The following is a 27,242-nucleotide window of genomic DNA, read 5'->3' as shown; positions in this document are numbered from 1 at the left end:
CTCATAAGCCTCTGCTGTAGTGGCTTGGGCTAACATATTCACTGGACTCCCTATCCTATTGTTTAACACCGTGATGTATTTTTGGAGTTGGTAGGTCTCATTGTCTTGAAGCTCAGGTATCTTCCCAAGCAAAGTATGATTTTTTTCTTAATATTCATTCACTGACGAATCTCGCTATTTAAGCTCTTGAAACTCAGATGATTTCCGCTCAGAAAAGAGCTGAGGTAGTCAACTCTACCTAAAGGTTCGGCCAACTTTGACCATGTAACATTGGTCCATTTGAGTTTCATTTCTGCCTTTTTTCTTTCCCAACAACTGATTGTCTCTCTGCTTAACTAGGAGGAACCCTATACAACCTTTGGGATCTCAGTGTAATTTTTTGTTTCAAAATACCTTTCCATCCCGTTGAGCCATGCTTGGGCAGCATCATCAGGCATTCACCCATCATACTGTGGGGGATCTTTGGATAATCTTCCCATCCCTGGGTTGTTCTCTGAACTGTGTGCTTCGCAACGAGTATGCTCATCCCTTGAAGTATCCCTAGCAGACTGATTCACTGATCTGCTGTAAATTTATTTAAATAAATAGAATTCTCCTGCAACTTTTAAGTGTTCTTACAGAGTAGACAGAAGTGCAGAAGTTTGGTGTTTGATTTTTGATATTTTCTCTTCAAAATAGATGTGTTACAATATCTACTAGTAACAGCAATATTTAAACAACATAGTAATAATCCAAAACCACAGCACTTGAAAGCTGGGAATACCAAATGAACCCAATAATAACTGTTACAAAAATAAAAGCAACCCAGTACCTTAGCTACAGTCAATGCCAGATATGGATAGGCGGCTAGCTACAGGTCTGCAGTAGATCTGTTCTTATTCCAACGCCCAGGTGTGCAGAAAAGGCGGCCCAATGCTGAAGATCAGATCTGAGATGGCGGCTGCTGCTAAAGATCAGATAAAAAGGGTTGGCATTGCTGAAACTGCTTGCTTTCTGCCTGAAAATAGTACTGAAGACTTGCTGAATCACAGCTGCTTGAGGGTTACGTCCCAAACAATTTACTCTCTCAACCTAGGGTTGGCGTCCTAGTTGGAGGAATGCTCTACCAGAGCCAAGTGCCCAAAATGATGGATGAATATTGTAAAAGATAATCTTTCCTTCCTTTGCTTCTCCTTATAACTCCCTACTAGGCATTCGAACCCTAAAAATGACCTAATATGACTTAAGTGGAAACTTTGGGTTATAATGTTTAATTTCATTATTGGCGTCCAACATAGATGAAAAAACATTATTTCAATCATGTAAAAGTATCAAGCATCACCGAAGCTCCTGTAGCTGAAAATCAAACAATAGAGGTCTGGCACTTTCCAACAGACTATCACACCCCAACACAACTGATCAATTGGAGCCAAAAATCTCCTTATTTCAACCTAGTGGCTAATAAATTGGCCTTATTTAAATATTTAATTACTAACTTAGGGAAATATTTAAATATTTCCCCAAGAGCCAACTAATAGCCAGATCACATCAGAAGGTGAAACTGAACTTGCCACCACCTGTGACTGATGCCGAATATCAAGAAATAATCAACAGTCTCATCCCTTAAATCTAGGGATAACCCTAAAAATTAGGAAGACCTCCGAATCTCTCGAAATTGAAACTAGGGGACGGTCTCCTATAACCTCAATGCTGGATGAATACCTCCACCTCCTAGAAAGTAGGGGACAACTATAATTAAGGAACTCCTTTGAATTGTGCCCTCACTGTCAGAAACTTCAAATCCGAACACTGTAACTCTAATTGAGCCTCTAAACACTCTTGCCAGCCTATGAGACTCCCTGATAGGCTAACTCACATATCACTGCCAGAAGGAGCTAAAGAGGGGACATGACAGTCCTCCCCTCTCGGAGATGCTTGCCCACAAGCAACTGCAAACCTGGATGCTGTAAAATGGACTCAATTTCCCATGTGGCATCCTCAATAGGGAGGCCTTTCCAACAGATCAAGTACTCCCGGATCACCCTTCTCTTCAGCTGGCATTCCCTTTCCTGCAAGATTTGCTCAGGAATTAGAATTAGTTTTCCTTCCTCATCCAATGGGGGTAGATCAAGGGATGCTACAACCTGCTGCCCTAGTGCCTTTTTCAGGCGAGATACATGGAATACATTATGAACTCTGCTATTTGAAGGTAATTCAAGCTCATATGCAACCTCCCCAACACACCTGAGGATCCTGTAGGGTCCATAGAAACGCGGCTTGAGCTTTTTAGCTCCACCCCTTTTAAGGGTGCTCTGTCGGTAATGCTGCAATCGTGGAAAGACCAAATCATCCACTTCGAACACCCTCTACACTCGATAGATCTTTTGCTGATTCTGTGACTGTTGCAAGTTCTCCTTGAGGGATTTCATAATGTTTTGGTTCTCTTGAACCCAGTCCTGTGCTAGAGGAACTCTGCTATCCTCAATGGCCAAGTCTACGAATAATAAGGCATCATAACCATAAAGGGCTTTGAATGGTGTCATAGAAATAGACATATGATGGGTAGTATTGTAACAATACTTGCCCAAGTGTAACCAATGCAACCATGCTCTCTGCTGTCCTGAGACATAGTTGCGTAAATATTCCTCCACCCATTTGTTTACAATCTCAGTCTGTCCGTTTGTTTGTGGATGGTAGTTGGTACTAGGTGTCAACTCTATACCAGTGAGCCTGAAAATTTCTTGCTAGAATGAACTCATGAACCTACTGTCTCTATCGCTCACTATGGTCTTGGGAAGGTTATGGAGTCTAAACACCTCTTTGAAGAACAACTTTGCTATCTGAGATGTGGTGAAGTCAACTGTGATAGGAAAGAAATGGGCGTATTTGGTCAATCTGTCAACTACCACATATATACAATCTTTCCCCTGTACTCGAGGAAGATTTGTAATGAAGTCCATGGAGATCCTTGTCCACTTCTGTTCCGGTATGGGTAATGGCTGCAATAATCCAGTAGGGAAGGTATGTTCAGACTTATTCTGCTGACATGTCAAACATTCTCAAACATGACGTAAAACACCATCCTTGAGTCCTTTCCAAGAGAATCTCTCTCGCAATGCCTTGTAAGTCTTACTATACCCTGGATGCCCTGCTATAGGGGTGTCGTGGTAAGCCTGCAAAATTCGCTCCTTCAATTGAGAACTCGGAATAAGGAACACTCTACCCTTGTAATAGATGATCTCATCTACTACACTATACCTATCATTTGAAATCAGCCCATCCATGATTTCACAAGCCTGCTGATCTTTGGAGTACTCAACTAAAAGTTGAGCCTTCCAATCTGCTGAAATCTCGCTCAATGAACATATGGCAGCGATAGATGGTTTTCTGGAAAGTGCATCAGCAACCGCATTATTCTTCCCCTTAATGAACTCTATGTCAAAGTCATAGGCTTGGACTTTGCTTACCCATTTCTATTGTCTATCATTGAGTTCTGTTTGATCAAGGAAGTATTCCAGACTGTTGTGGTCCGTATTCTGTGAGTTGTTGGCCTTCTGTGGAGGTCTTGCGTCCCTGAATGGTCTCTTATCAAACTGATAAGTAGGAATAATGTCCAGTCTTAGTGTTACATCAATGGCGTCCTTAAGGGTGGTTGGCTGGAATGCTCGGACCAATCCCTTAAGTCTGTCCTACAACTCTTCAATGAATAACATCACACTCCGCTTTTGGGGCATATCAGGTACCATTACAACAATGTGTTGGAATTCATTAATGTAAGTTTCAGGTTGTCCTGTCTGTCTAAGATGAGCCAATTCTCTGTAGTAGAGCTCTTTGTCTTTCCGGTCAAACCGAGTAATAAGCCGCTCAGTAAAATCTGTATAAGAGTGAATCAATCCATGATCCTGGGTGATCAACCCATGATGTCACCAGTCATATGCAATCCCATTCAAGTGTAATACAACGAACTGTATAGCATCCCTCTCTGGCATGGGACGTAAAGATAAGTAAATATCCAATTTGTGCACCCAAGCTCGTGCACCAGTACTACCTGTACCATCATAAGTGACCAGTGAGACTTTCCCAATAGCTCTGTTGAGATCATTATTTTGCTGTGGTCTAAAACCCCTATCACCTCTGAACCTAGTAGTATCCCTACGCTGAGAACAGTACTGGGGAAGAGGAAAAACATCACGAAACTCAGGAAGTAAGGCCCTCCATTCAGCTGCAGCTTCCATAACAAATTCCTGAAATTCCACCTTCGGTGGATCTGCCTATGCTCTACACTCTCCTGGTAAGAATTGTGGAAACGCTTAAATGAAGTCCTAGGGATCATGAAGGCCTAGTCCTTGTTCGCCAAGCAATCTAAGTGTGAATTCGGAATGACATATTATACCTAGGGCACATTGTCAGCAAATATGGAGTGCATGTCCACCAAGAGAAGATTCAAGCTATCTTGGATTGGCCCCCACCAAAATCGCTCTTTGAGTTGTGAGGATTCTTAGGTTTGTGCAGTTACTACTGGAGGTTTGTAGACGGCTTCTCTCAGCTGAGTGCACTATTCACATATCTAACTAAGAAAGGCTCCTTCCAATGGAATGAAAGAGTGCAACACACTTTTGATAAGTTAAAAGAAGCAATGAGCACTTGTCCGTTCTTGCCTTACCTGATCTCACACAACCATTAATCCTAGAGTTTGATGCATTTGGAGAGGGAATTGGCGTTATATTAATGCAAGATAGACACCCTATAGCCTATGAGAGTCTAAAGCTTACAAAAGCGGAGCATTTTATATATTTCATTTATGACAAAGAGATGCTGGCCATCATGCATGCACTAACCAATTTCCAACAGTATCTGGTAGGTGCCAAGTTTGTCGTTCGTTGTGATTATAATAGTTTGAGATATTTTCTGGAGCAAAGGGATCTAAACGAAAGGCAACAAAAAAGGATAAGATTCAAGGTTTTGATCTCAACATTGAATATGTGAAGAGGAAGAACAATGTGGTTGCAAATGCCCTGTCAAGAAAACCTGCCATTTGTTTACTATCTTAGATTTCAGCTGACTGGAAAGCACACTTATTGGTGGAATATTCCAAAAACACATTTGTATGTAAGCTAATGGATGGTGACACTTAGGATGAATGGTATAAGGTGGTGGATGACATTATTTACTATAAGGATTGGATATACTTGGTGCCTGAATCCGAACTGAAGTAGAAAATCCAGAAAGAAATACATGACTCACCCTTGGCTAGATACCCAGGCTTTCTCAAAACCTATAGACAGCTTGGGGAGAAGTTTTCATGGAAGGGACTTAAAGGAGATGTATTGTAGTATGTACAGGAATGTGTAGTTTGTCAACTAAACAAATCCGAACACACTTTACTTGTTGGGTTACTGCAGCCCTTGCCTATATCAGAATGGAAGTGGGAAAGCATCTCTATGGACTTCATCACCGGACTTCCTAAAGTAAACGGGAAGGATTGTATCTTTGTAGTAGGCTGACAAAGTTTGCACACTTCTTTGCCATCCCCTCAAACTTTCAGGCCGTACAGTTATCGAATTTAGTTTTTAGAGAAGTTTTTTGTCTGCACGAGTTACCTTGAAACATTGTTAGTTATAGGGATGGTCGGTTTATTAGTATTTTTTGGACAAAATTGTTTCAGTTGGCAGGAACAAACTTGTCGCTAAGTACTAGCTACCACCCTCAGACAGATGGATAGACAAAGATTGTGAACAAATGGCTAGAAGGCTACCTCCGGAACTACGTTTCGGCACAATAACGGGCATGGGTGAAATGGATGTATCTGGGGGAATACTATTACAGTACCACTTATCACATGTCCATTGGAATGACACCTTTCAAAGCATTATACTGGTATGAACCCCTTTCATTTATCAACATGGTGTTGGGTGATAGCCGCGCACCAAGCGCGAAAGACTGCCTTTAGGAAGGACAAGACATCCTGAGATTCTTAAAGGAGAACTTACAAAGGGCACAAAATCAACAAAAAATGTATGTTGATAGACACCAGATCAAGAGAAATTTCAAATTGGGAGACTTGGTCTATCTTAGACTCCAGCGGTACAGGCAATCCTCATTGAAGGCAAAAGGGAAAGAAAAATTGAAGCCACGTTTTTATGGTCCTTATTGTGTAGCCCATTGCATCGGTGAAGTTGCCTACGAACTAGAACTTCCAGAAGGGAGCCACATCCATAACGTCTTCCATGTCTCCTGCCTGAAGAAAGTTGTGGGGCAGAACATCGCAGAAACTACAAATCTTCCACCGCTCAATGAAGAAGAGACGCTTGTATTGGAATTGGCTGAGATCATTGATGTACATTATAAGACTCTGCAAAATTGTATCCTGAGGGAATGCTTCGTACGCTGGAAACACTCGCTGTTGGACGACGTGACTTGGGAAGGTGAACACATTCTACAAGATCCAACATTGCGTTTGCTTGAGGACAAGAAAATTTTGGGACAAAAGGATTGTAATGTTCCCATCATAAAATAATTAATAAATCAAACCTCTGTTCATGGGCCGATCGATTTAGTATATCTCAAACCTATTTTTATTTTATTGTTTTCGTAGGTTGGCCGTCAGCTATATTTTTAAACCCTTGAAAAGTTTCTTCGAAGGGTATTTAAGCGCGACATGTAGGTAGTGGTTGATATGTGATTTGGATTATTTCTTTGTACTATGAATTCCTGTTGGAGTTCTGTATTGTTCGCCATTTTAGAAGTGAAAGATCTTTCCTACTTGGCTAGTCTAGTTTCGGTGGGATTCAACCCTCACCGTATTCTGTCTGAGTATTACTTTGCTTCGGGTCTAGTACATCTAGAGCACCATCTTTGTATGCAATTATATTTTTTGTTTGGGGTTGCAACTTCTGGTATATGCGAGTACTAATTTCTCATTTTGTGTTGATTGCATAATTATATGATTTGTGTTATCATTATTGGCAAGTACTTCTTATTGTTGATTCATTCTTCATCCCTTTTGCCATGCTCTTGACCTACCAAGGTCACCCTACAACCACTCCTATCTATTCCATCCCCATCGTACACCTCACCAACCCAATACCATACGGCCTCCTGTGACTACTGTACGACATCCTTTCATACACTTCCACACACCCAGCAACTCACCATACAGTCTCTTGTTTTGGCCGTACGACCTATTGTCTCGACTGTACGACAACTTGGCCTTGCACACTTGACCGTACGATATCCTACTTTGACCGTGCAGTTCCCATTCACACCATACGTCCTCCACAATTATTCCATCATCCAGCTTCTTGAGAGGCGTAAGGGAACAGGAACATTACATACAAGACATTATACTTGATGCCACTAATGAGGTAGAGGATATCAGTGATGAAGGTGAACAAGAAGAAGAGAAGAAGAAGAAAGAAAAGGAAGACATTATGATAGAAGAGGAAATAAGGAAAGTGATAATTGAAGGTTGTAATGTCTCCATTTTTGCTAGCATCGAAGTTTGAGAGATTAGCCTATTATTGTGATCCTCGTAGGCTAATTATTATGGATAGAGGGTCTTCTAAGGCAATGGCTTGGCTTGGGAGGGTCTTTTTTTTCCCACAATTCAGTAAGCTATAGGTTGGTTTTTGTTTGACTCAGATTGGTTGGCATTCATTGCTGCAAATCCAATAGGTTCAATATATTTGTTACTCATGGAATTGAACAAAATAAGTGAGTAATTGAGTTTAATATTTGTGAAGTGTGATGATGACTGTTGAGTTAATTCTCAGTCTTGGAATTCATTGAAAATTTGGTTGTTTGCATAATTATTATTCCAGTAATGATTTCAGTATTTTAAGGTGTTGGAAAAGTCAACATATAGGTTTCAAATGCAAAAGCAATAAGTTCACAATACAAAACTTATCAGCACAATGATATTGAGTTTGCTTGCCAAGTGTTTGACAGAATGTTGAACAATTGACTAGTGGAGGAATTTAATGTTTGTCTAAGCTATATCCAGTTGAGGGTTATAGCAAAGGTAAACCTTCAACAATCACAATGGACACAATTGAACAAAGTAACATTCTATTGGTCACACTATCAGAATAGGTCACAGTAACTCATGTTGGTCCTATCAATAAGGATAACATCACAGTTAGAGAAGAGGATGAAACCAAGAAAATGGAAAGTATAATAGAGACAACTACTTCATCAAGTATGGCAACATTGTTAGTAAGTGATTTGAGTAAAGCCTAGTATGGATAAGGATGACAATGTAGATTCTAGAGTCTTATGATGAAGATGCCTTGATGAAAATCTCAATGATGACATTTGCTAAGGAGGAGGTATGATCTGGAAGAAATTAGAAAAGAATGCAAGGATTCTCAGTTAAGCATTGGATAGATCAAGTAAAACACATAGTTACATCGCCCTAGGGGATGGCGGAACAGGGGGACAAGCTTCTGGGACAGGGGGACAGAGGGGTCTTAATTTGGGGATGGTGGGGGACAAGAGGGGGGGTATATATATGTACATATGGTACTTAAAATGCTCGTTATGAAAATATGTATTGCAATATAAGATATAAAGATGTAAAAGAGTAAATACTTGAACATTGCATTGAATTAGAACATCGAACATTAAACATAAATAGTTGAATTTGCAAATAGTCAACATCGGGATGTCCCCCATCCTTGGTGGAGGTGGTAGAATCTGGTGGCGCCATTGGGGACGGGGGGATAGAGTCCTCAAGTCCTTGGTGCGTTGAAGTCTTCGAGACGTGGGGCAAAAAGGGGGAGGATGCGTCCCTGTGTTACTATGGAAAAGCATTACTTATTCATATGACATTCCAAGGTAATGATATTGTGGACAACTTGAACATGGTTTTTAATGAATTCGATGCACACTTCACTTCATTGGAGTAGTCTACCAAGGCAAAAATAGAACAAGATTATATTGTAAAGAAGTGCTTCAATAGCCAATGATGTAAAGATAATTAATGAAAACATTAAGGATATTAAAGGGTGTATAGATGAAGCGAATGAACTGTACATAATTTGTGCAAATTCGGTTAAGCAAGTACAAGAGCTAGATAAGGGTGTCAGAGAGGAAGAAGATAAGTTAGAGAAGGCTATAGAGATTTTTGGGAAATCTAAGCGTAGTGTTACAGAATTTGACAAAATTGTGAGCAAAACATTTGATAAAACTAGTTTGCTACGATGTGAAAGAGATGGGGTAATACAAAGATTTTCACTTTTGCGAAGTTTACGTACACCAAGTTGGAGATCATGCAAAGTTAGATCTGTTGGAGACCTCAAAAAAATATTATGAAGCATTCAGGCCAACAAACCTATAAGCAATTGGGATAGCAGCTTATACACTTCGTGGAGAAATTCAATTTGCAGAAAATGTGAGTAAGTCACGGGATACAAATTTTGCAGCCCTTAAGGAAATTTTTGCAAATGTATTAAAGTTTGTGTAGTATGCTTTTGATTGGACAATTTTGCTATGTACATAATACTTTTTGGAGTCTCGCCTTTGCCATTGATGTCAAAGGGGGAGTAGTATAGTAGTAGTGAAAAATGAGTAATTTGATAGCATCTTATTAAGAAAGGAGGAACAGAATGATTTAAGAGTACTGTACAAACAAAGTTTTTGAGATAAGTTTTCTTTTGGCATTCAATGCGAAAGGGGGAGATTGTTGGCAAGTGATTGAGTATGGATGTTCGTGTTGTTATTGATGGCAGCTGAGACAGTAGGAATGATTGCCTGACTTAAGATTTAGTTTGGGTTATGAAATTTGTCTAAGTATTATGCAGGAAACATTGATCGGTCATAATGTTTTTGTCAGCGAGCTTAGCAGGATAATCATTCATGGCCACAATTTTGGATAATGATAATATAAGGCATGTATATGCTTCAGATATGTTCGCTTATGTTCAGATAGTGTTCAGCACAAGTTTTGGATGGAAAGTATGTTTATGTTCAGATATGTTCGCTTATGTTCAGATAGTGTTCAGCACAAGTTTAATATCACAGTATTTAAAATAAGTTTTGGTAATTGGACAATTTGGCCTAAGGAATTGAATTGTCTTACCAATTCAGTTACTCGGCAATGTAGGGATGACATCCTAGATATGAACTCTTGGATGTAAAATTCTAATAACTGGTTTTGGTTATCATGCCACATGTTTTATAAAGACAGTTTGTGAAGTCGAGTAGTGAATTAATTGGAAAGATATACAGTGATGACAATTTTTGTATATGGGCATGTGGTATGATATGCGAACTTAGTATGTGATGTATTGATGGTTAGATACGAGATTTAATGTTTGATTAGATCAGATGCAAGGTATATTGTGGACTAATCATGATTGTGATGTGAAAACTGTCATATTGGTACTTTAACTATTACCTTATGTATATTGTGTAATCACCTAAAAATGGTCATCTAGACTATTAGCCCCCTTCTCAGCATTTTGGCTAAATTAATTTAATCATTTATCTAGACCAAATTGCTAATAATCAATTTATTTGATTATAACCTATAGTTTGACTATGCTATCCTAAGTTCATTATTTAATTAAAAGAACATGTCCCCTTTTAATTAAATAAAACACCCCATTCTTCTAACCCACTTAAAGTGCACACATAAAGTCCTTTTTCTATTTTACAATTAAAAGAAAAGGCTTGTGAGACTTTTGTCTTATGTGACAAGTCAACTTATATTCTATTGGTTGACTTGTGTGTGCACATGGATCACTCCTCTTTTCGAATTCCACCATTGATCATCCATCATCTTCATCTTGATCTTTACCGTCCGTACGACTTTAAAAGGGAGAGAGCTTTCCCCCTTCAAAGGATCGATCCCTCATTTGAATATTGTTATGCTGCAGGTTTTCTAACAGGTTTCTTGGGAGCTTTATGGAGAACTTCTCACTCCTTGTCTACATTCTCTCATTCCATCATATTAGCATAGGATCATATGGCATTCTTAGCATAGTTGCATGTTAGTTTAGCTTTCATTCTTGCAATAATCTCACATAGCTTAATATTTGGTTTTGTAATACTCTCATTCATGCTTAGAATAGTTGCACTGTGCATATTCATTCTAGTGTAGTCTTCATATTCGCTTGGAGTTTGGTTGTGAATTTTTTCCTTTCAAGTTTGGTATGTGTCCAACATGTCTCAGTCCGATTTTTAGAGCATTTTGACGTGATTTACGAGAGTTATGATTTTTCCTTTGTTTTTCATAAAAAGCCATTTCTGATCGCAAATCACCGCATTTTTTGGAAAAACTTATATTTTCAGAAAGGTTTTTGAATTCTAAGAGGGGTACTCTCTTTGTGTTTGACTTTTGAGGTCGTATTAGGGATCAAAAACCCGATTTTATAAATCTAGTATGTTTTGACAAAATGGGTCCCTAGGGCACAAATGAAGAGATTTTTTTGAATTTTTTGCATTTTTGGAAAGCTCTCTGATTTTTATTAGGGGTCTCTTCTTTTCATTTCTATTTTTGGATCCGAAATCATAGCAAACAAGTCCAATCTTATTGACTAGGTCAAAATCAAAGAGTAAAAATGAGAGCATTTGTGATTAACTTGCACTTTCTTTGCATGCACTTGGTTGGAAGATAAATTGGCTTTTTGAGGCAACTAACCACTTTTTATTGCAGAATTTTATGTTATTTCACACTAAATTTTGGTGCTAACAAGTTGTGATTTCAGGTTGCCATCCTTGTGAAAAAAATTGAAACATTGCATAAAAAGAACGCATGTCAAAGTTTCAAATGCGCAAGGGCTACTAACATTGTTTGCAGGGCTGCCCAAAGCATAAAAATCCAAACTTTATTTCTTTTTTGTTTTCATGTGCGGCATTGACTAATTGTTTATTTTTCATAGGCACATAAAACTTGTGATTGGAGTCTTTTGGTAAGAGGAGAGTATGCTCTTCACCCTTGTGGTGAATCTGAAATCTTGATTTGCCATTTGGTTTCAAAAGCAAGGGGTAACTGAATCTTCCTGGTGTGTTTGGGAAAAAATAATTGGAATAGGAGAGTATGCTTTTCACCCTTGTGGTGAATCAGAAATCTTGACTTCCGAAAGTTGATCCACTCTTTGTGTAGTTAGAATCCTTTAGAGGGCCTGCTCTCGGACAACTTGAGAGGAACGACCCAAGTGGGGACAAGCAGATTACCCGGCTCTTCCAGCCCACTATAAACTCAAGGCTATCAAGGACACAAAACCTTCGTAGACGTAGTGTTTGTCTTCGCCTAGTGTGATCACTTATGGGATTTCAACCATAGGGAGATCACTAGGCAAGAATGCTTAAGGTACTCTTGTGGTCGTGAGATTGGTTACCCATTGCAAGGTGAGGTGTCCCGTAATTGGGAGCAAGAGGAACACTATGAACGAAAGCCCGATCTAAAAACCCCAAGTTAATAACTACCCTTTTTAGCCACTCAACTTTTTGGTGCAAGGATCGATCCTAGTGGACTACCCGGATCACCCCAAGATTTACACTCACCATATGTGTTCCCTTGGTTGTGCTTATGGCACTTCTATGACAAAGCCAATATCTCTTGTGGGAAACCACTTGGTGTGAGGCAAAGGAGCATCAAGCGTGGGCCAAGTTGTTGAGTAATGAACCGTGACTCTAAGGTAGATTGCTTGGCTATTGTTTTCGATGTTTTGACCAGTGTTAATGTTCTTGCAACATAAACATTCTGATAAAAAGTTGTTAGGAAGGCCGTTCTGATATCCCAAATGCGTATTGACAAGGTTGTTTTTACCAAAGTAACAAGAATCGGAATCGGATTGAAATCGGCAAGGCCGAATCAAATCGTGAATCGGCCATGAATCGGAATCGAATCGGCCATGAATCGGAAAATTTAAAAAACCCTTGAAATTTAGTAACTTATTTCATAAACCCTTTATCGCTGATTCGATTCACCGATTCACAAAAAATCGTTTGGCTTGAATCGAATCGCCGAATCGCGTGAATCGCATGAATCGCCGTGATTCTTGGAACTATGGTTTTTACCCTTGATCAATTGTTTTTAGACATGTTAAAACACTTACTGTTTGTAAACCTTGCTGTTTACTGATACAAACTGAAACGAAACACTGTTTGATTGAAACAACTGTCCGATTGACAAATTGAAACGAACTTCAAACCAAAAATTGACTTTTTTTTTGCACAAAACTGGCACTCTGTCGTACGCTTTCACGAGAAATATCGCGTGACATATTTTTACCCAAAATTCCGTCGCACTGTGTAAAATTTTGTCGCGCTCAGATCAAATATTCGTCGCTTAGACAAAAAGTGTCGCCCCCTTATTGAAATTCTGTCGCGCGACACTATTTGTTGAACTTATGTCGCCCTCCTTTTGAGAAAGTATCGCCTTGAGTCATTTTTGGGTCAAAAACAGAGTTCACAGTTGGATTTATTTGGTCTAAGGAGCGTCACATTGGTCACCCTTGATCCTGGCTACTATCAGTGTGTGAATAATTCGTCCTAGGTTGAAAAGATGGGTTTAGTCTGTCGAATGTAAGTCTTGAAACATCTTGATGAATCACTTGTCAAAATTCAGCTATTATTTTATTCTAGCTATCTGCTATTGAGCTTCTCGCTCGTCCGCTAGGCTCGAGTCACTCGTGCTGTAAGATCTTGAGCATTGTTTGACAAGCCATCTATCACATTTTGACAAGTGACTAGTCCTGATCGTAAAAGCTTCAAATTCGGCTCGCTTTTCTTGTCCTACTAAACAAAGACAACTTTTTACATGCCGGTCACAACTAGATATCAAGTTGGTAACGGTAGTCACACGCCTTTTGTTTTCAAGCAATTGGAAACACCACCCAAACATCCTCGCAAACAACCTTGTGATAATAATCTCGAATTTGCTCAAACACAAACGGCCAACGTTCGGCACAACCCACTTTATAGTTTTGAAAATCCATTTGGTACACCCTTTGAGACACCCAAGGATACGAGTGGTATAGTCACTATAGAACCCTGATGAAATTAAACGTCGCTTAGAAGAACAAGCACGTGAAACCCAAAAGACTTTGGAGGCTATATATGCTATGGAGAGAGAAAATCAACAAGTTGAAACTGGCAATTAGGCGTGCTCTACAGGATATAAAGGAACTTGTCCTCGGAATCCTTTTCAGAACAATGATGGTAATCACACGCCTCCAAGGATTCCTAGAGCTGCCGCTGGCACATGTCCTTCACCTAAACCATCTCATCATGATAGTGATGAAGTAGTAACTAGCGAAGACGTGATCAAATTTCAACAAGATGGCTTTGCCCAAAAACTAATGCACAGAGCTTTAGAAGAAAATGGAGACCAATACTTCCGATACATGGCAGCTAGGGGATGGAAACTCCCTGAAGGTTTTAATGTTGAGCATATTATTCCAAAACGAGAGCCCACTGAGACTGAAATCTTAAGGGAAGAAATACAGGAACTAAGGAAACAATTTGCACAACTGCAAACTTCAAAAGAGCCACCTAAGACATCATTTGTTGAATCAATTTGCGCTCTTCCATTTGATAGGAGTCTATACATGCTGCCATTTCCTAAGGATATAGAGGTTCCTAAGTATGACAAATACAATGGAAATGGTGACCCTCACGACCATGTGAGACATTTCTATGCTATTAGCATGGACTTTATGCATGAAGACACCTTTCTTATGCGTTTGTTTCCTAGAAGTCTAAGAGGACAAGCTATGGAATGGTTCACAAAATTAAGTCCTCCTCTTAAAACATTTGACGAACTTGCGCAACGCTTCATCCAGCAATATTCATACAATATTCAACATCCTGTGACTGTGCTAGACTTATGCAACATCAAACAAAAACCAGGAGAATCTTTTGCAATATACCTTCAACGATGGAGATCTTTATACTCTCGGTATCCTCGGCAAGTGCCTGAGGCTGAAAAAATTGACATTTTTGTCAATACGCTTGTACCCGAATTATACTTTGATCTAAGAAAACAGTTATTCACATCCTTCAACGCCATGGTAGAAAGTGCATATCGCATTGAGGATGTTGCTATCAAAAGAGGTGACATTGCCATAAACAAGGATAGAGTTAACAATGGAAACGGTAAAGACAAAGGCAAACCTTGGAACAAAAAGAAGTATGTTGTCAATGACGGAGTAGTGGACACTCCTAAGACTAAGGAGCTTGCGTTTAACCTTTCCAATGCCATCTATGCAGCAAAGCAACAAGAAGGTTCAAAACCACAACCCTTTGACAAAGGCTCTAAATTTGCGAAGAAGCGACGTGTTTACACACCTATGGTCGAACCTTATGAAGTGGTTTTAAAAACCTTAATTGCAAACAAATTGGTTACCTTACCAGACAACTCACGTCCTTACGATCCACCCGTTAGACCTCCATGGTGGAGAGAACATCATACTTGCAGCTATCACCGAAGTAAAGGACATAACACAGAGAATTGCTTCAAACTCAAAGATGTAATTCAAGACCTCATCGAAGCTGGCAAAGTTGTTATAGATGGCCTTGTTAAGAATACTGATCATAAGGCTTTCCAAAAACCATTACCTGAATACGAAAAGGGTGAGACCTCAAGGGTAGCTGCCAAAAAGAATCATGACGCCAAAATCAGTTATGCTTACGCTAACACTGATAATGTTATAGGCATGCTTGAGCTCGTTGAATACATATGTATGGCAAGCTCCAACAATGACAACTGGCCAAATTATGACGCTGAAGATGAACGACCAAGAGTGGTCTTAAGGACACGATCCACTCCTCAAGATCATACTGATACTAAACCCAAGGTGGTACTCCGAGTGGCTGAGTCTTCATCTTCTCAGGGTGAACCACCTAACGCTGTCACTAGGGGGCAATCTAAGGTTGTCCTAAAAGTTGCTAATGATCCTAAAAATGCTTCATCATCTAAGCAACCAATTACTTCCAAGATCTCCAACTATGATCTTGTTAGTCAACTGCAATGCACACAAGCACAAATTTCCATTTTCGAATTGCTAGAGTTATCTCCTTTGCACAGGGATATCCTTGAGAAAGCTTTACGTTCTGCCAACATTCCCACAGATATTGATGTGGAACAATTCCAAGCTATGGTGAACCACATCTCCTCGCCTCACTATCTCACCTTTTTTGAAGAAGATGACCGAGCTCTCAGTCATCCCCATAACCTTGCTCTTCACGTCGAAGTTCAAATCTTTCGTACCCGCGTCTGCCGGGTCCTGATAGACAATGGTGCAGGGTTAAATATCATTTCATTCAATGTAATCCAACAGTTGGGCATGTCTGAATTTGCCATCGATCCTAAGCGCAAGATCACTATAAAGGCCTAGGATGAGGTCGAAAGGCCTTCTAAAGGTCTAATTGTACTTCAATCAGAGTTGGTCCAGTTGAGAAGAATGTCGTTTTCCAAGTCTTAGACATACCACTTGCATACAACTTGTTGTTGGGACGGCCATGGATTCACGATATGCAAGCAGTACCCTCTACATACCATCAGTGCATTAAGTTCCCTTTTAATGGTACTGAAGTAGTTGTCCCCGGCGACAACTCCATGTCTATCAACACATTATCTGCTCCTGAAACACTAGTCCCACACAATCGCTCTTCTCATGAGCTAGCACCATCTTTCACAGAATGTGAACAAAAACTGAAAATGATGAGCCTTGGTACGGGCGAGTACACTTTGGACTCTATTGCTGCCTTACCAATTTCCCCTCGGTCCTATGGGAAACCAACTATTGCAAAGAAGTCTTCTGCTTCTGCTATGACACTTTTTGGCGCTTTTGTGCAATCTTCCATACCACTAGAAGCAGAGAAGGAAGAACAGGCCATTAGGGACTGGATCTACAAAGAAGAGGAAGATGAGGAGGTTATAGTGACTACGCCTATTTCTCCTAAAAAATATGGAAAAGGCTATAAATTTCTGACAAAAATGGGCTACCAGGGCCACGGGTCCTTAACTGGTTGTAAGAACGCTCTAGTTGGACCTTTAAGTCACACTCAAGGTCGTGATGCTTGAGACACCGCTGGTCTAGGCTTTGGGCTAAACAATAATATACCAACCTGTGATCGAACATTGCTCATGTCTAGTGAATCGGAGGATGATGACTCTCCCGTAATTGCTACTACTGCACAAAGCGAAGACTTTGTTCCTCTCACTTCCCTCCTTTGGGGAGAAGAAATAGTGACTGCTAATAATGAAGAAGCTTCTACCTCCCAACAATAGGAACAAGAAGGGTCTACTTTTGAGGACATAAATAGAGGACGAATTAGGCAGAATATTGCTCATCTCATAGCTAGGGGTCAAAGTACAGATTCTCATGAGTATGAGTGGGAAAGCCTCTCTGATGCATCTTGCGAGCTAGGGGTGGATGTCATTCATGCCTATGCAACCCAACCCGATGTAGTTGAACGGTCTAGTATGGGGTCGGATGAGTTTGACTCACAACATGTCTCAATGGATCACGCTAGTTCCTCCAGGACTATTCCTGAGCTGGACTCCTTTGCGACATTTTCTATAGGCTCAACTTCACAGGTCACCAGAGATGACTCCTTCCATGTCAATCACATTGAAACTTCTCCCTCACGCTCGCTAATTCACCCAGATCTCATAGATTGGTCTATCCAAAATCAAAGACCTGAAATACGGTCTTTCCAAAATGACTATGAGATCGCTTGTTATCTGAATGCAATTGAACTTGTCATTTCTTCCACCAGCGAACCCGTGGTTAACATGACGGAATCAGATATCAAGTACCTCAGTCAAAAAATTAAAAGGAAAAATAAGCGATCAGATGGCGAAAACCACATTGTGGCGGTGTTTGATCCTCAAAAAAGTAAAAATAAAGGCGTATCTAATGGTGAAAACCTCTTTGAGGCACCTGCGGGTGAGGTACTTGGTAGTTTGCCAAGCTATTTCCAAGATAGATCTTCGGTTCTCGTTGAACCTACATAGCCTATCAACTTGGGAACAGAAGAATGTCCTCAGATTATCCATGTAGCTCAATCTTTGTCAGACGAAGAAAAGACACAGTTTGCTCAATTCTTTCAAGACAAGAAGGTCAACTTCGCATGGACATACTCTGATATGCCAGGGCTTGATACAGATCTCATCATGCATCACTTATCAATCTCACCAGATGTCAAGCCTGTCAAACAGAAGTTGAGAAAAATGCATCCACATGTGGCCCTACTGGTCAAGACAGAGTTAGAAAAACTATTGAATGCAAACTTCATTAGGGCCATTGATTATGCTGAGTGGATTTCCAACATTGTACCTGTCTCCAAGCATGACAAATCCATACGAGTTTGTACTGATTTTAGAGATCTCAATAAAGCGTGCCCCAAGGATGACTTTCCACTACCAAACATCGATATGATAGTGGACATGATTGCGGGTTATGAGATGTACTCGCTCATGGATGGATTTTTTGGGTACAACCAAATAAAGATAGCTCCAGCAGACCAAGAAAAGACAGCTTTTACATGTGCATGGGGTACCTTTTGCTGGAATGTCATGCCTTTTGGGCTTAAAAATGCTAGCGCTACATATCAAAGAGCAATGACAACCATCTTTCATGATATGATGCATAAAAACATGGAAGACTATGTTGATGACACATTGGCAAAATCAAGAAAACGAGACACATCTCAAAGACCTTAGTTTGATATTGGACCGTATGGAACAATTCCAACTTAGGCTGAATCCAAAAAAATGTGCCTTTGGTGTCACTTCTGGAAAATTGCTAGGTTATATCATTTCAGCAAAAGGCATTGAGGTTGACCCTGAAAAGGTCCGAGCTATCATGGATATGCCTCCACCAAAGACTATCAGTCAGCTTAGAGGTCTGCAAGGACGTCTACAATCCATAAGAAGATTTATCTCTCAATTAGCTGACAAGGCTCAACCTTTCAATAAAAATCTGCATAAAGGATCTACCCATATTTGGAACAGTGACTGTCAACAAAGTTTAGATCAAATCAAAGGCTACTTGGCAAAACCTCCAGTTTTGATGCCACCCGTTCTGGGAAAACCTTTGATCTTGTACATTTCAGCTACGGATTCTTCTCTGGGAGCACTCTTAGCCCAAAGTGATGAGATGGGTAACGAAAGAGCCATATACTATATCAGTCGAACTTTGGTGGCTTATGAACTAAACTATACAAGTATAGAGAAGGCATGCCTTGCTGTAGTTTTTGCCTCCCAAAAACTCCGGCATTATTTGTTGACCCATACAGTTCACTTGATTGCTAAGATAGACCCTTTGAAATATTTGTTAAGTAAAGCTGCACTTACTAGTCGCCTTGCTAAATGGATGATGATTCTTTCCGAATTTGACATTCAGTATGTGGAACGTAAGGCAATCAAAGGACAGGCTATAGCTGACCAGTTGGCTGACTTCCCACTTGAAGATGTAGCACCTATGCAAATTGAGTTTCCAGATGCCTCGATCATGTACATTTCTGATAGAACATGGAAGATGTTTTTTGATGGATCCCATACACAGAATGGAGCTGGAGTAGGGATTTTGTTTGTTTCCCCTCATGGTTATACAATTCCAAAGTCCTACAAACTTTTGTTCCCATGTACAAACAATATTGCAGAGTATGAAGCATTAACAAATGGGATCAAAATGGCCCTTGAATGGCTAAATCAACAAACTACTAACCAAGTAACTTACCGGCTCGCCGTGGCATGGCACTCGCAGAATGCGATATACGTCCTCCAAGGTAGTTGATGCCTCGCCGGTCGGTAAGTGAAAGATGTTATGCTCGCTATGCCACCTCTCTGCCAGCGCAGACAGCAAATCGTGGTTTGCCCGAATATGGGGCATCCGTACAACCCAACGCAAGCCCATATCCACTAGCGCAGTCTGCTCCTCATCGCTCAAATGCTCCACAACACTTAAACCAACCACCCTGGGAGCTCTAATCTGTAATGTCGGGAATACCTCCTGTTCAGGTAAAACAAGCAATCATCAGTAATAGTCACATGACGAAAAAAAAAAGCATTAAGAAAAACAACAAAACTAGCTGTGTGACACTTTTTACATAAAGAGTGCGACACATCTTTGAAACAGTGTCGCGCGACACTTTTTACATAAGGAGTGTGACATTTTGCACCGCGTCGTGCGACATTTGGGTATGGCCGGGGCGACACATTTTTATGAACGGTGCGATACTTTTTTTGGAAAAAAGTGTCGCACGACATTTTTTCTGAGCTCGTGCGATACTTTAAAAGTATCCCGCGATTTTTTTTCAAAAAAACTTAAAAACGTCCGAAAAGCTCACAAAAAGCTCGAAAAAGCGACAAAAAGGTAGTTACTTACCGGCGCCCCATATCGCTCTGGCCAGTTGTGCAACCGGCTGCGCTCGAAACGATGTCGATGAAGAGGAATGTTCGCTTGAGCCATGATGCTATGTGGACCACACAAAATCTCTCAAATCACAAAAAGACAAATGAATAGTGAAAATGACACTTGGACCCCTTTTATAGCCTCCAACCTCATTTTGACCTAATTTTCAAACTCCTTGGAATTGCGCGAAAATTGCACCCCTAGCTAATTTCGACGTCCTGGATCCATTTTCTGGATCGAAATCGAAATCCGAGTTCATCTTGATGGTCAAAATCGCATTTTAAAATTTTACCTTCTTCTGAGTAGTTAGCTGATCGTTTGAGGTCTAATCTTTGAATCATCGTTGGGGCATCTTCATTTCTTCATGACTTCATCATTTCTATGCTTCATATCTACTTCTATTCACCTTTTCACATCTAAATCCTCTTTCTACTCAATTTGACCTAATTTTTATGATTTATCTTTCGCGGTCAACTTTGGTCAAACTGGGGCATTTTATCAGTTTCTTATAGTCATTCTTGGGTTCTAATCATTTATCTATCATATCAGACATTGCTATATCTCGATTTTCTCATGTCTAGCTACTTTCTGCTTCCTCTTACCTCATTTCGATTTCAATCCCGAGGGGGCAGAAATACTCTATTGCTGATTGTTACAGCTATCTATTTCTTAGGAGCATTTGTTTGACATTATCACTTGCTCTCGATCTATTCGCTTTGCTAGATGTTAGAATTCTTTTCGGATCCTAACATCATCTTCCTAATGTTCAGTACTATTGCTATCAGGCTGTGCATTTAGGACTTGCTATCTATTTCTGCATTTCATTCTTTGGAATCAAATATCTATATCTATCATCGCCTACTTGGCTTCGATTTTCTTTGACATAATGTGTTCCCAGATCGATCACGCATTAGTCAAAGAGGGGCAAATGTAATCACCTAAAAATGGTCATCTAGACTACTAGCCCCCTTCTCAGCATTTTGGCTAAATTAATTTAATCATTTATCTAGACCAAATTGCTAATAATCAATTTATTTGATTATAACCTATAGTTTGACTATGCTATCCTAAGTTCATTATTTGATTAAAAGAACATGTCCCCTTTTAATTAAATAAAACACCCCATTCTTCCAACCCACTTAAAGTGCACACATAAAGTCCTTTTTCTATTTTACAATTAAAAGAAAAGGCTTGTGAGACTTTTGTCTTATGTGACAAGTCAACTTATATTCTATTGGTTGACTTATGTGTGCACATGGATCACTCCTCTTTTCGAATTCCACCGTTGATCATCCATCATCTTCATCTTGATCTCTACCGTCCATACGACTTTAAAAGGGAGAGAGCTTTCCCCCCTCAAAGGATCGATCCCTCATTTGAATATTGTTATGCTGCAGGTTTTCTAACAGGTTTCTTGGGAGCTTTATGGAGAACTTCTCACTCCTTGTCTACATTCTCTCATTCCATCATATTAGCATAGGATCATATGGCATTCTTAGCATAGTTGCATGTTAGTTTAGCTTTCATTCTTGCAATAATCTCACATAGCTTAATATTTGGTTTTGTAATACTCTCATTCATGCTTAGAATAGTTGCACTGTGCATATTCATTCTAGTGTAGTCTTCATATTCGCATTTGTATCCTTGAGGGATTCATTGTAGACACTTGCATTCCTGCTCTTGTCTCAAAGAACCTCTTGTTGCATGGTTCACTAGCAAGAAGCTTATCTCTAAGGCTCGGCTGAGAGCCTTCAAACTTGAAACAATACCTTCTTGCACTCTGTGGATAGGGAGCTCTAAGCCGGCATCCAAGCATTCCAACTCATGGAATCGTTTGGATAGAATGGTTTAGAGCGTGACACATTTCTAGTGTACATATTGGACAGTGATTCCTTATTGAGCAATGAGCTCCTATTGTAGTACTACTCCTAATAGGGTTGAGACCTCTAACAAATTCTAGTCCTCAAACAAGGACTAATGTACCAAGTGTATATAATGACTCCGAATAGGGTCAAAAACTCCTAAGAGAGTATATTTAGATTAGTACGTAGTTGTGGGTACCATCCCCATTGGTGTTTTCCCTTGGTCAAGGCTCCTTGAAAACAAATCATGGTGTTATGAGTAACTTACTGCTTTGTGCTTTACTTTTCACTATTATTCTTTGTGGATTCACATGGTTAAATTTCAAGATAATTAATTGGTGTGAAAGTGCCACAATATTGATTAACCCTCACCCTCTTAGTATTGCCTAATTCTAACATAGAATACACAAGAAATCTAACATCAACTTTGCATCTTTGTCTTCAAGTCAATCTCATTCTCTACATCAAACTATATGCGTGAAATACAGTGTAATACGGGAATGCGCTCCCCCCCCTAAAATAAATAATAAAAAAAAAAAAAAAAACAGGCTGTCTCGGAGACGGGGACGAGGGGATGGCATCTTGGCGTTTTGAGTGGTGCCACTTAGAGTGCAACCTCCACCGGAGACGGCGAGATGTCTCCTGTTTAAGTGCAGGGGGATGTGATGGAGTCTCCTTTATTGCGGGGGGATGTGACGGAGTCTCCTTTATTGTGAGTGTAGGGAGACTTGTAGTTTTTGTTTGCATTATAATATTATATACTTATTTTTATATCATGATTCATGGCACATTTACTTTTAGATAGTAGAATCTAGATACTCATACTATTGATCTGAAGATTGATATATAGACTAATATTTCCTAATGTTCAATGTCAATGTTAATTGTTTGTTTGTCATTTGATCATCAATCATGATGTTCTAGTTCAAAACTTCAATGCAATGTTCAATGTTCAATTTTTTATTGTTTAAGTTTACTGTTTTTTACATCTTTATATGATTATATTAAGTTATATTGTATAATTGTAGTACATCTTTTCATAACTAGCATTTTAAGTACCATATGTATAGTAAGTACACCCTTGCTCCCCCTATCACCCCCCCGCCCTTCCTCCGCCATCCCCAAAACAATTGTAGTACATCTTTTCATAACTAGCATTTTAATTACCATATGTATAGTAAGTACACCCTTGCTCCCCATGTTACCCGCCGTCCCCCGCTGTCCCCAAATCAAGGCCCCTTTGTCCCCCCATCTCGGAATCTTGTTCCCCCGTCTCGCTGACCCCCTGTCTCGTAGGGTGGTGTAACTATGGTGAAATATAATATTTAAGTGTAAGTGACATTTCAATGTATTTTTTCCCTATCTTGTACTTCAATTTATAATTCATGTATACATTGGGAAAATGTTTGAGAGTGGTTTCATATCTCTAAGAGTTATAATACAAACTCTAGATGTTGAAGATCTTAAAATTTTCTGGACAGTCAACTTTCAGTAATCAACAAACTTCTATCAGCATTTTCTTGCTCTCTCAATCCCACTCATTTTATTTCTACTGAACTCTAGACCAATCTCTCTCCTTATCACTTTTCTTCTATCCCCTTTCTCTACCACTTTCTATTACTCTCTTCTTGGTCCCCAAGATCTAGACCTCTCTCTCTCAGACCTTTAGACCCTTGCAAGCAGTGCTACCCTCAATCTTATTTTGGTGATGCCACCAATACCTCATGAAAATATAAGTCTGAGCAAGTAAATGACCAATTATGAATCATGAATATTTTATAGAATACAATGATCATAAATATTTTATATAATACAATATCACTTGTTGCAAGTTTCTGCATTTTCCTAGTTAGAACCTAGAAAGATATATTATGGCTGCTACATCTTGAAGGACCTAACCTTGATGCTTTCATAGGATGGATGCAGGGTTTTCTAAACCGTAGATTTATAGTTACTGTTTTTATATCCGTTTGTAACATTTGATGATGGATTTCATATTCCATGGGTTTTGTGTATGTTTGATAATATTCTTTATCTAAGTTTGCTATTTCCTTAAGCTGAAATTTGCTTTTATGCTAATGTGATTAATGTATGTGTGTATGTGATTGAATTAGCTTCCATATGATGATGCTATTGTGTCTTTAAGGTTTATTTAGGTGCATGAAGCAAGTTTTAAATTTTTAAAAATCTTCAAATTTATTTTCACACTTCTGTTACTTTACATGCCAATAAATTCGCATATATCAGTAGCTATTATTGATACTCCTGTCATGTGATGTCTTAAATAATCTTACTGTCTTTCTGGTTGTTATTTCAATGCTCAATGTTATGCATTTAGAATTCATCACATTTTATTTTTCAGAAATCATGATACATATCCTCAAGCATCTCATGTTCAACAAGTCACATACATTTCTTATTCCTTAACATTCTCAATGCCTGGTTGAAATCAAATCTAATTCCATTGCTAATAATTTTCTTCAATTTGACCTACTGCAACATTACTGAATTAAGAGTACTTAATGATTAAAGTCAATTGGTTGACATATTATTAATTTATTATCTATGGTAGGATTAGAACTTTGTGTCTTAATTTGTTTTTCTTCTAGGCTTCGAGAATGTTTTGAAATAAGAAGCAAATTTCAGTTTGTCAAAAATGAGGTGCTTGAGGATGCATATTAATATTTTTCAGCTTTTATAAAACAACAGAGGAGATTAGAAACCAGGGTGCATAAACTCTAAAATGACCTAACTATACTTTTTCCCCTTTAAGTCATTACCTTGCTTATTGCCTGTCATGCAGTCTGCATTACCTCCTAAGAATGTAGAGGAGGAAAGGGATGAGCTGAAGGTAAAAGTTCTAACGATGGAGTGTATGCTTCAACAAAGGACAAGAATGATTTTTCTGCTAGAGCAAGAATTAGAACATGCCAAGCAGCAGGTGTCAGAGTTAATCCATTCCATGACAACAAATTCAAGTAACAATGATGTGTCTGAAGGTAGTATTAAGAGGGAATCAGAAATATCAAGTATCACAGCTACAAAGTCATCTGCGGACTCTGTTGATCCACAAGTCAAATGGTGATTTCATGGAAGATGGTATCAATTTTTTCTGTTGATTCATGTAAAATTAGGATGTTTGTAATGATAAAATGAAATCTTTGAATGTCATGATATTACGTTTTTTAGCAGCAACACTTTCAGCTGTTTTAAGTGAAAAATTGCTTACTTTAAGTTTATATTAAACTGACTTTTTGAAAAGTTACAAGTATTAAAAATTTCTATCTCTATGCTCCAGGCAAAACCATGCATAGCATGGATTCATAATCTACACTTTCTAAAGTTTCATTTGCATCATCTGTGATTTCAGCGCCTCTTTCCTTATTTGGTTATCATATTTTCTTGTCTTTTAATCAAAGTTTTTATCAAATTCAAATTTCTAGTCCCTTCGAGCACTGGTAGTTTCATGATCTATATTATGTAGTACAGCATAATTGGCATATGTTGAGTTGATCCACTCCATAAAACAAATTCAACTAATAATGATGCTTCTTAGTATTAAAAAGAAGGCAAAAATACCTAGTATCACAACTTACAAAGTCATCTGTGGACTTTGTTGATCTGCAACTCAAATGGTGATTTTGTGTGGGAGATGTTATGGAATTTTACTGTTTATTCTTGTAAAATCCAGCTTTTGTACTAATAAAATTTACAAATGGTGATTTTGTGGGGGAGATGTTATGGAATTTTACTGTTTATTCTTGTAAAATTCAGCTTTTTGTACTTGTAAATTTTAATCTCTCAATGCCATACTGTACATTTTTCACAGAAACACTTAGCTATTTGAAGTGAAAATTTGACCACTTTTCTGTATGCATGTTTTAATATTTATAATACCAAGGTTGTAAATTTTTCAGTTCCAGAGTATGATGCTGTAGGAAACACCGAAAACTGTATAGAATATATAATTTGCTTCTATTCCAGTCTCCTTGCATCATTTGTGATTACAGCCACTTTCCGTCCTTGGATATATATATATATATATATCTTATTTTCTTTTCTTTTAATCAAAGCCTTCTCTTTTCTAATACAAATTTCTTATCCTTTACAGAATATTGATGGTTTCATGATATGCATATAGTAAAGCATAGATGTGGACACGTGGCTATTGCCATAGGAAATATGAAATAAGAGACTGCTTTTTTCCAGTTGGCATCAGTAGAACATGTCATCATTGTGAAAGCGAAGAACGAAAAACAGAATAGAGAAAAACACAAAAGTAATTTGCAAGAGAATAAGACCATAATTTATTGTGGTTCGCCACGATGCTATGTCCATACTGAGCAGAGGAATTGTAATAATTGAACAAAAGTTGAGTTTTACAATGATACAGTAGCAGCGTATATAAAGACAACCCATTACATGTAAGTTGAAGAGACATCAACTTTGGATGAAAGAAAAGGTGTTCGTTGGCGTTCAATTCAACAATCTTCCACCTGAAGTTCAATGGATGCCGCAACTGATCAACAAATCCCTTGCTCTAAATGCTGTTTCATTTCTTCTTAAAGAGCCCAAGAGAAGGCCCAACACATTTGGATTTCTCTTTGGAAATAATAACCTTGGTCAAGCTATATGCTGGATTGACTATTGTGTCTATCTTTACAACTCTCAACTTGCCTTGTTCAACTGCATGATGAACAAAATGAGCATGTATGTCAATATGCTTAGAACGACGCTGAGAGGAATGGTTACGAGGCATAAAAGTGGCATTGCAAAGCAAAACACAGTCTGCATTGTTGACATTTCAAATCACTAAATTATTGTTGAAGTCAAATAATTTCCCTTAGACCTTTAGGAAAAGTCAAATACCCATCCTTGGGAGAAGAAAGGGAAATGGAATGCTGCAACTTTGAAACCCAACTAATGACAGCTTCAACAAACATGAAGCATAGCCACCAGAGTTTTTTTGTTAATCTAAATCTCCAGCAAGATTAGAATTAATGAAAATTATTGCCACCAAAGCATGAAACAC

At 38.9% G+C, this 27,242-nt stretch overlaps 1 protein-coding gene across 5 annotated transcripts in view; it reads left to right on the top strand.

The window, feature by feature from the left end:
* LOC149535070 (uncharacterized) overlaps positions 1–25,471 on the top strand; it is a 51,007-nt gene extending 25,536 nt beyond the window's left edge. For all 5 annotated transcript variants that reach the window (XM_089804073.1, XM_089804072.1, XM_089804076.1 and 2 more), the window contains one exon: positions 25,014–25,471. In XM_089804073.1, coding sequence (XP_089660199.1) covers positions 25,014–25,295 — 282 coding nt within the window. In that variant the 3' untranslated portion in view covers positions 25,296–25,471. The remainder of the gene's footprint in view (positions 1–25,013) is intronic.
* The last annotated feature ends 1,771 nt before the right edge of the window (positions 25,472–27,242 follow it).

Source organism: Cupressus sempervirens, chromosome 10, assembly GCF_028749045.1.
Source record: "Cupressus sempervirens isolate cs-2001-9-10 chromosome 10, ASM2874904v1, whole genome shotgun sequence".
NCBI lineage: Eukaryota > Viridiplantae > Streptophyta > Pinopsida > Cupressales > Cupressaceae > Cupressus > Cupressus sempervirens.
This window is presented reverse-complemented; position numbering and strand designations above follow the sequence as displayed.